We start from the raw sequence: 10,179 nt of genomic DNA on the forward strand, positions 1-10,179 counted from the left end.
AAAAAGTACCCAATTGTCATACTTGATAGAAAGTTACTCAAGTAAAAGTGAAAGTCAGCCAGTAAAATACTACTTGAGTAAAAGTCTAAAAGTATTTGGTTTTAAATATAATTAAGTATCAAAAGTACATGTAATTGCTAAAATCAGTAAAAGTATAAATCATTTAAAATTGCTTATATTAAGCAAAGCAGACAGCACCATTTTCTTGATTTTAAAATGTACAGATAGCCAGGGTACACTCCAACACTTTATTTACAAAAGATGCATTTGTGTTTAGTGAGTCTGCCAGATCAGAGGCAGTAGGGATGACCATGTGTTCTCTTGATAAGTGCGTGAATTTGAACATTTTGCTGTCCTGCAAAGCATTCAAAATGTAACGAGTACTTTTGGTTGTCAGGGAAAATGTATGGGTAAAAAGTACATTATTTTCTTTAGGAATGTAGTGAAGTAAAAGTAAAAGTTGTCAAAAATATAAATAGTAAAGTACAGATACCACAAAAAACTACTTAAGTAGTACTTTAAAAGTATTTTTACTAAGTACTTTACACCACTGCTCCCCTAAAGCCACATCCACTCTCTAACCTCAACCCTAAAGCCATCTCCACTCTTAGGCACCTCTAACCTCTAACCCAAAAGCCATCTCCACTCTATAACCTCTAACCTCTAACCTCTAACCCTAAAAGCACCTCTAACCTCTCCCTCTAACCTCTAACCCTAAAGCACCTCTAACCCTAACCCTCTAACCTCTAACCTCTAACCTCTAACCCTAAAGCACCTCTAACCCTAACCCTCTAACCTCTAACCCTAAAGCACCTCTAACCTCTAACCCTAAAGCACCTCTAACCTCTAACCCTAAAGCCATCTCCACTCTATAACCTCTAACCCTTTAGGGTTGGAGAAGGCTTTAGGGTTAGAGGTTAGAGGTTAGAGGTGCTTTAGGGTTAGAGGTTAGAGGTTAGAGGTTAGAGGTGCTTTAGGGTTAGAGGTTAGAGGTGCTTTAGGGTTAGAGGTTAGAGGTTAGAGGTTAGAGGTGTAGGGTTAGAGGGTTAGAGGTTAGAGGTTAGAGGTGCTTTGAGGGTTAGAGGTTAGAGGTGCTTTAGGGGTTGAGGTTAGAGGTTAGAGGTTAGAGGTGCTTTAGGGTTAGAGGTTAGAGGTTAGAGGTGCTTTAGGGTTAGAGGTTAGAGGTGCTTTAGGGTTAGAGGTTAGAGGTTAGAGGTGCTTTAGGGTTAGAGGTGCTTTAGGGTTAGAGGTTAGAGGTTAGAGGTTAGAGGTGCTTTAGGGTTAGAGGTTGGAGACGGTCAGACAGGACCAGATTAACAGAGAGGATGGGGGGGGGCTTTGGTCCTGATAACATTAGTGGAACATGACCTAATGAGGACAGACAGACCTGCTCCATACATACATACTGCCCAGCCTCTCCTACAGCCACATCTCTTACAGGCCAGAGGCCACCCATGTGTCTGGTACAAAAGCACCATATCAGACCTCATGTATTGAGCCTGGATGATACAGCAAAACCATCAGTTACTACATCATGGAAACCCAAACGTGTCTGTATTACTGGGTGACAGTACGTGTCTGTACTACTGTATGTCAGCACATGTCTGTTGTATGTCAGCACATGTGTGTGGTTTGTCCATATATCCATAAAGTACATATTTAGTCCACATCAACGTTTGGTCCAGATTTCTGTTTTCAACAGTCAGAGCAGCGATGTCATAGAATGAGCTGGATGACAGTGTAGATCCTGTACTTTACACCTGGTGATGTCATATCCCCTAGTGATGTCCTATCCTCTATGTTTTATCAACAAGGCACGTCGTCTCTCCATGCTAGGCTGTACTGTCCAGCCCAATGGTAGAGTCTCTCCATGCTAGGCTGTACTGTCCAGCCCAATGGTAGAGTCTCTCCACGCTAGGCTGTACTGTCCAGCCCAATGGTAGAGTCTCTCCACGCTAGGCTGTACTGTCCAGCCCAATGGTAGAGTCTCTCCATGCTAGGCTGAACTGTCCAGCCCCATGGTAGAGTCTCTCCATGCTAGGCTGTACTGTCCAGCCCAATGGTAGAGTCTCTCCATGCTAGGCTGTACTGTCCAGCCCCATGGTAGAGTCTCTCCATGCTAGGCTGTACTGTCCCGCCCAATGGTAGAGTCTCTCCATGCTAGGCTGTACTGTCCAGCCCAATGGTAGAGTCTCTCCATGCTAGGCTGTACTGTCCAGCCCCATGGTAGAGTCTCTCCATGCTAGGCTGTACTGTCCAGCCCAATGGTAGAGTCTCTCCATGCTAGGCTGTACTGTCCTATGGTCTGAGTCTGAAGATGCTAGGCTGTGTGGTGCCTGTGGAGCCGCATGGTCGATTCTCATAGGAGTTCATAGTTTTCTTTTTTTTGATTTTCCTTTGATGATGACTTCAATAAATAACACATATATTTATATATCATATAGCCTTTCATATAACTTAAATAATAATTTATATGTACAGCCCCCCCCTCACCATAAGGAAATACATTCCATAACGTCTCAGTGGTCGGGTTGTGTGTGTTTACGTCCTGCGGTGTTTCCGTGACAACGCACAGACACAGGAAGTGTCTATCCGTATCCAGCGCCAGCCCACAGAGGTCCGGTCCTGTGTCAGAGCTCTGACATACGTCTGAGACGTCTTACACTGTGAGTTCCAGTGCTTGTCATCGATGCCGCGACAGCCGCTCTTAAAAGGTTTGGCAGTCCGACACTTGGTCTCATAGAAGTACTGCTTAACAAAGCTGCTGTCGGTGGTCCCCGTCTTTATCTGACCCAGGACGGTGACCTGACGACCCCTGATGTCCATAGCATTTGTCTTGTCTGTCACCCACTGTGATTCGCTGTCACAGACGGAGAACTCCCCGCGGTAGCTCTTGTGTTCTGCGTATCTCTTCCTGCGTGTCTTGTTGGTTCCATCAGAGCTGCCCACGTAGTCATCTATGGAGTAGAGCGGAGGAGGCTGCAGGGGCGCCCGCTCACTCAGCAGGACCCGGGGAGAGTTGGAGTTTTTCTGCTGCAGCAGCAGGTCGGACGACAGGCCTGCCATTGGCTGGTACAGCGTGCTCCGCCTCTCCAGGAATTTAGTGTCGTCCAGGCCCACCGGTGGCGATGTGTCCTGGGCCCGCCCGTCCTGGCCCTCCACCTGTCTCCCCCGGCCGCGGGTCAGGTCCGCCTGCAGCAGCTGGATGATGAGGGAGTTGATGGGGTCCTGGGTGGGTGGGGGCTGCTGGCGCTCCATGTGCGTTGCCTGGATACCATAGAGGTACACTAGGAACAACACATACAGCAACATGGACATCACTAGATTCACCTGTAAGATCTGTGGAGTAGAGGAGACAGAATATCAGTTATCAATCACCTGTAATCAATAACTACATCACTAGATTCACCTGTAAGATCTGTGGTGTAGAGGACACAGAATATCAGTTATCAATCACCTGTAATCAATAACTACATCACTAGATTCACCTGTAAGATCTGTGGTGTAGAGGACACAGAATATCAGTTATCAATCACCTGTAATCAATAACTACATCACTAGATTCACCTGTAAGATCTGTGGTGTAGAGGACACAGAATATCAGTTATCAATCTCCTATAATCAATAACTACATCACTATATTCACCTGTAAGATCTGTGGAGTAGAGGAGACAGAATATCAGTTATCAATCACCTGTAATCAATAACTACATCACTAGATTCACCTGTAAGATCTGTGGTGTAGAGGACACAGAATATCAGTTATCAATCTCCTATAATCAATAACTACATCACTAGATTCACCTGTAAGATCTGTGGTGTAGAGGACACAGAATATCAGTTATCAATCTCCTATAATCAATAACTACATCACTAGATTCACCTGTAAGATCTGTGGTGTAGAGGACACAGAATATCAGTTATCAATCACCTGTAATCAATAACTACATCACTAGATTCACCTGTAAGATCTGTGGTGTAGAGGACACAGAATATCAGTTCTTGAATTCTTGAAAGGCGGGACAATCAACTTTTTGTCACACATATTTGTCTGAATATTAACAACATTTGAAATACTGTATATTGTCCTAGACCAAAGTATCAGCTATCACACCATGTAAAGGAACAACCTAATTCTTAAAATATTTCATAAAATGCAACTGGATATATGTCAACTCCGTCAAACAGGCATTTCATTTTTACATTTATTGTTCTACAAAAGGCCTTGACTGTTCAATTCTAGCATTAGATTATTCCCCTATGTAATACAAATCTCCAAACTTATTTTAGTTTTTGTTTTATAGCGCTATATAATGCTCCAGGTTTAATTTCGTCAGCATTTTGGTATGATTTTCTAGATTCAGAACATAAAACAACATTTATAAAGCAAACATTATCCATTAGGTCTAGCACAGCAAATACGTTACTAGTTTAGGCAGAACACGGATTCAAATATTTAAATCGATCTTAAGGGGGTTAGCCATCTGTGACGGAGTTCGGAGTTGACAAGCCACTAACAGAGTTCACAACAAATACTCAAAACAGACATATTTTTGCCTCTAAAAATAAATGTTCAATACAAACATTTGTAAAATATAGAAAATGATTAATTTGAAAATCTCCAATAAAAACAAAACCAATCTATCAGATCTTCCAGCGTCTGACGGAGTTGACGTTAGACAAAAATCTGAAGGAGTTGATGCTTTACGGAGTTGACAGAAACGGCATTTTTCTTTTTCATTCAAGTGGTATACACAGTAGCAATCTAGTTTCTCCTCAGTTGCTTTAAGACTCTAAAACCTCATTCAAATAAACATATTGAACCAAAATTCATATCCTACCAGGGAGTTGGAGTTGACAGTTTATGGTTGTGACCATGTTGATTTCAATATTGTTTGTTTGATTCTATTAAAAGTAGAGAACCTTCCAGACCATGAGGGGTCTTGTTTCACTACATGTAATGAGGACATGTAGAAGGGGTCCTTATGGTATAGCTGACCCTGCTAATTCCTGATTCATTTAGGATTTAAAATCCCTGGACAATTTTTTTTAGGAATCACAGATTTGAGAAAAATATTATTTAAAGTCAGAGAGGGCTATTGCAAGAAACCACATAAGATCCTTTTTCGGTTAATATTAATTATGGCATTTCTGGGCATAGAGCCGACATGGAAATGAATAATACAAAAAGTATTTAGAAAATTGCTAAAGCAAATCTTTTCCCTTATAAAATCCCCCTAAATGTAATGTTTAATCTCAAATAATGCAACAAAATAAAACAATTTCAACAATAAAAAATAAAGTTTCCCTGCCGGACAAGGATTGTCCCAACTTTCAGGAATCCCTGAGTTATCAATAAATAATAATCAATAACTAGATTCACCTGTAAGCTCTGTGGAGCAGAGGGGAAAAAAGATCACTTATCAGTTATCAATAACCTATAATCAATGACAAGATCATTAGATTAATCTGTAAGTCTTTGGAGCAGAGGGGGAGACATCAGTTATTAATAACCATGGTAACCAATGGTGATTTTACAGGAAGTTAAATCGTGGGAATGTAGTGAAAAAAAGTGTTCTGATTTTAGATTTGAAAAGCAGAAAAGTAGACTAATATATTTCCTACACTCCAGAGGTGGGACAAAGTCATTGTTATGCAAGTCACAAGTAAGTCTCAAGTCTTTGCCCTCGAGTCCCGAGTCAAGTCGAGTCAAAGATGAGGCAAGTCCCAAGTCGAGTCAAAAGTCAAAGCCATCAAGTCTCAAGTCGAGTCCAAAGTCCTACATTTTAGTTTCGAGTCATTTCAAGTCCTCTTAGCAAGTCTTCTCGAGTCATAAGGCGCAAGTCCAAGTCAAGTCACGAGTCATTGATGTTAAAGTCCAAGTCGAGTTGCAAGTCTTTGTACATTTTGTCGAGTCGAGTCTGAAGTCATCAAATTCATGACTCGAGTCTGACTCGAGTCCAAGTCACATGACTCGAGTCCACACCTCTGCTACACTCTGCTTTTGTCTAACTTGTTGGGAAAATGGTCAAAACAGCAGTTTCTTCAAAAAGCTGATGTGGTTTACTAAAATAGCTCTAGTATTTGATTAGTATAATGTTTTTTTGTTCTGATTTCAGATTTGATTAGCAGAGAAGCAAACTAAGATTTCAAACAAAATGATTTTTGGGGGGTTTGTATCATTTGATTTACACAACATGCCTACCACCTTTGAAGATGCAAAACATTTTTTTTGTGTAACAAACAAGAAATAAGACAAAAAACAGAACTTGAGCGTGCATAACTATTCACCCCCACAAAGTCAATATCTTGTAGAACCACCTTTTGCAGCAATTACTGCTGCAAGTCTCTTGGGGTATGTCTCTATAAGCTTGGCACATCTAGCCACTGGGATTTTTGCCCATTCTTCAAGGCAAAACTGCTCCAACTCCTTCAAGTTGGATGGGTTCTGTTGGTGTACAGCAATCTTTAAGTCGTACCACAGATTCTCAATTGGATTGAGGTCTGGGCTTTGACTAGGCCATTCCAAGACATTTAAATGTTTCCCCTTAAACCACTTGAGTGTTGCTTTAGCAGTATGCTTAGGGTCATTGTCCTGCTGGAAGGTGAACCTCCGTCCCAGTCTCAAATCTCTGGAAGACAAACAGGTTTCCCTTCAAGAATTTCCCTGTATTTAGCGCCATCCATCATTCCTTCAATTCTGACCAGTTTCCCAGTCCCTGCCGATTAAAAACATCCCCACAGCATGATGCTGCCACCACCATGCTTTACTGTGGGGTGGTGTTCTCGGGGTGATGAATGGTGTTGGGTTTGCGCCAGACGTAACGTTTTCCTTGATGGCCATAAAAACTCAATTTTAGTCTAATCTGACCAGAGTACTTTCTTCCATATGTTTGGGGAGTCTCCCACATGCCTTTTGGCGAACACCAAACGTGTTTGCTTATTTTTTTCTTTAAGCAATGGCTTTTTTCTGGCCACTCATCCATAAAGCCCAGCTCTGTGGAGTGTACGGCTTAAAGTGGTCCTATGGACAGATACTCCAATCTCCGCTGTGGAGCTTTGCAGCTCCTTCAGGGTTATCTTTGGTACTTTGTTGCCTCTCTGATTAATGCCCTCCTTGCCTGGGCAGTGAGTTCTTTCCATTTTTTAATAATGGATTTAATGGTGCTCTGAGGGATGTTCAAAGTTTCTGATATTTTTTTATAACCCAAATCTGATCTGTACTTCTCCACAACTTTGTCCCTAACCTGTTTGGAGAGCTCCTTGGTCTTCATGGTGCCGCTTGCTTGGTGGTGCCCCTTGCTTAGTGGTGTTGCAGACTCTGAGGCCTTTCAGAACAGGTGTATATATACTGAGATCATGTGACAGATCATGTGACACTTAGATTGCACACAGGTGGACTTTATTTAACTACTATTTATTTAGGAGGAGGGAGAAGGGGAGGAGGAGGAGGGGGAAGGGGAGAGAATTAGGAGGAGGTGGAGGAGGGAGAATGGAAGGAGTAGGAGGAGGTGGAGCAGGAAAAGGAGGGGGACTAGGAGCAGGAGGAGTGTACCTCAGTGTGACAGGGATCCCAGGGGCTGAGACCAGAGTTATTCAGAGTTGTACAGTTGATCAGCTAGTGGTTTACAGCTTTTAGTGATTTAGACATTCTGCTGGGTTGAGGCCAGTTCCTGGAAACACTGAACTGTAGAGGTCAGGGGTGTCAAAGCAGATGAATCGTTGGTCTCTGCTCTGATCATTTAACATTAGCAGCAATGTTGCTCTACTGCTACTATAGGCTCCAGACGCCATGCCGAGAGGAAGCCAGTCACAACACATGGGTTGAAGTTCCCCTAGGTACAGGTCTAGGATCAGCTTCCCCTCCCCCAATCCTAACCTTAACCATTAGTGGGGAAAATGCTAAACTGACCCAAGACCAGCATCTAGGGGTGTCTTCACCCTACACCATACAGATCAGGAAGTGGTCCGGGGGTGTCTTCACCCTACACCATACAGATCAGGAAGTGGTCCGGGGGTGTCTTCACCCTACACCATACAGATCAGGAAGTGGTCCGGGGGTGTCTTCACCCTACACCATACAGATCAGGAAGTGGTCCGGGGGTGTCTTCACCCTACACCATACAGATCAGGAAGTGGTCCGGGGGTGTCTTCACCCTACACCATACAGATCAGGAAGTGGTCCGGGGGTGTCTTCACCCTACACCATACAGATCAGGAAGTGGTCCGGGGGTGTCTTCACCCTACACCATACAGATCAGGAAGTGGTCCGGGGGTGTCTTCACCCTACACCATACAGATCAGGAAGTGGTCCGGGGGTGTCTTCACCCTACACCATACAGATCAGGAAGTGGTCCGGGGGTGTCTTCACCCTACACCATACAGATCAGGAAGTGGTCCGGGGGTGTCTTCACCCTACACCATACAGATCAGGAAGTGGTCCGGGGGTGTCTTCACCCTACACCATACAGATCAGGAAGTGGTCCGGGGGTGTCTTCACCCTACACCATACAGATCAGGAAGTGGTCCGGGGGTGTCTTCACCCTACACCATACAGATCAGGAAGTGGTCCGGGGGTGTCTTCACCCTACACCATACAGATCAGGAAGTGGTCCGGGGGTGTCTTCACCCTACACCATACAGATCAGGAAGTGGTCCGGGGGTGTCTTCACCCTACACCATACAGATCAGGAAGTGGTCCGGGGGTGTCTTCACCCTACACCATACAGATCAGGAAGTGGTCCGGGGGTGTCTTCACCCTACACCATACAGATCAGGAAGTGGTCCGGGGGTGTCTTCACCCTACACCATACAGATCAGGAAGTGGTCCGGGGGTGTCTTCACCCTACACCATACAGATCAGGAAGTGGTCCGGGGGTGTCTTCACCCTACACCATACAGATCAGGAAGTGGTCCGGGGGTGTCTTCACCCTACACCATACAGATCAGGAAGTGGTCCGGGGGTGTCTTCACCCCTACACCATACAGATCAGGAAGTGGTCCGGGGGTGTCTTCACCCTACACCATACAGATCAGGAAGTGGTCCGGGGGTGTCTTCACCCTACACCATACAGATCAGGAAGTGGTCCGGGGGTGTCTTCACCCTACACCATACAGATCAGGAAGTGGTCCAGCATCTAGGGGTGTCTTCACCCTACACCATACAGATCAGGAAGTGGTCCGGGGGTGTCTTCACCCTACACCATACAGATCAGGAAGTGGTCCGGGGGTGTCTTCACCCTACACCATACAGATCAGGAAGTGGTCCGGGGGTGTCTTCACCCTACACCATACAGATCAGGAAGTGGTCCAGCATCTGGGGGTGTCTTCACCCTACACCATACAGATCAGGAAGTGGACCAGCATCTAGGGGTGTCTTCACCCTACACCATACAGATCAGGAAGTGGACCAGCATCTAGGGGTGTCTTCACCCTACACCATACAGATCAGGAAGTGGTCCGGGGGTGTCTTCACCCTACACCATACAGATCAGGAAGTGGTCCAGCATCTAGGGGTGTCTTCACCCTACACCATACAGATCAGGAAGTGGTCCAGCATCTAGGGGTGTCTTCACCCTACACCATACAGATCAGGAAGTGGTCTGTGTGACGCCAGTAGACGTCTTGAGTGGAGAAACTGATCAGGCCTGAACAGGATCCCACCTCTGCAACACTGAGAGAAACGAACACAGTAATTGTACACACCGCTCTGATACACTCTATACACCCTGTTTTATGGCTGTAGAACTAGTTAATTCCTGTTGGCTACAGAGACCCTGGCATTGCTTGCTGTTTGGGGTTTTAGGCTGGGTTTCTGTGTAGCACTTTGTGACATCTGCTGATGTAAAAAGGGCTTGATATGAGAGAGAGAGAGAGAGAGAGAGAGAGAGAGAGAGAGAGAGAGAGAGAGAGAGAGAGAGAGAGAGAGAGAGAGAGAGAGAGAGAGAGAGGAAGAGAGAGAGAGAGAGAGAGAGAGAGGGGAAAGAGAGAGAGGGAGAGAGAGAGAGAGAGAGAGAGAGAGACAGAGAGAGAGAGAGAGAGAGAGAGAGAGAGAGAGAGAGAGAGAGAGAGAGAGAGAGAGAGAGAGAGAGAGAGCTCCAGCCCTTTACCCCATTTCCAACCCTCTATCTCATTCCCAGCCCTCTACCCAAGCTCCAGCCATCTTCCAAAGCTCCAGCC

At 45.0% G+C, this 10,179-nt stretch overlaps 1 protein-coding gene across 1 annotated transcript; it reads right to left on the minus strand.

Moving 5' to 3' along the window:
- Positions 1-1,226: 1,226 nt before the first annotated feature.
- LOC121556270 (neurotrophin-3-like) lies at positions 1,227-3,351 on the minus strand. The gene has a single exon (XM_045218307.1). The coding sequence runs from the start codon at positions 3,316-3,318 to the stop codon at positions 2,542-2,544; it is 777 nt and encodes a 258-aa protein (XP_045074242.1). The 5' UTR covers positions 3,319-3,351; the 3' UTR covers positions 1,227-2,541.
- Positions 3,352-10,179: the final 6,828 nt, after the last annotated feature.

This window comes from Coregonus clupeaformis, unplaced genomic scaffold (genome assembly GCF_020615455.1).
Source record: "Coregonus clupeaformis isolate EN_2021a unplaced genomic scaffold, ASM2061545v1 scaf1496, whole genome shotgun sequence".
Lineage (NCBI taxonomy): Eukaryota > Metazoa > Chordata > Actinopteri > Salmoniformes > Salmonidae > Coregonus > Coregonus clupeaformis.

Bases quoted from the DNA above. Each gene is read 5' to 3' on its own strand.
- LOC121556270 (XM_045218307.1), bottom strand. From the start codon at position 3,318: ATGTCCATGTTGCTGTATGTGTTGTTCCTAGTGTACCTCTATGGTATC.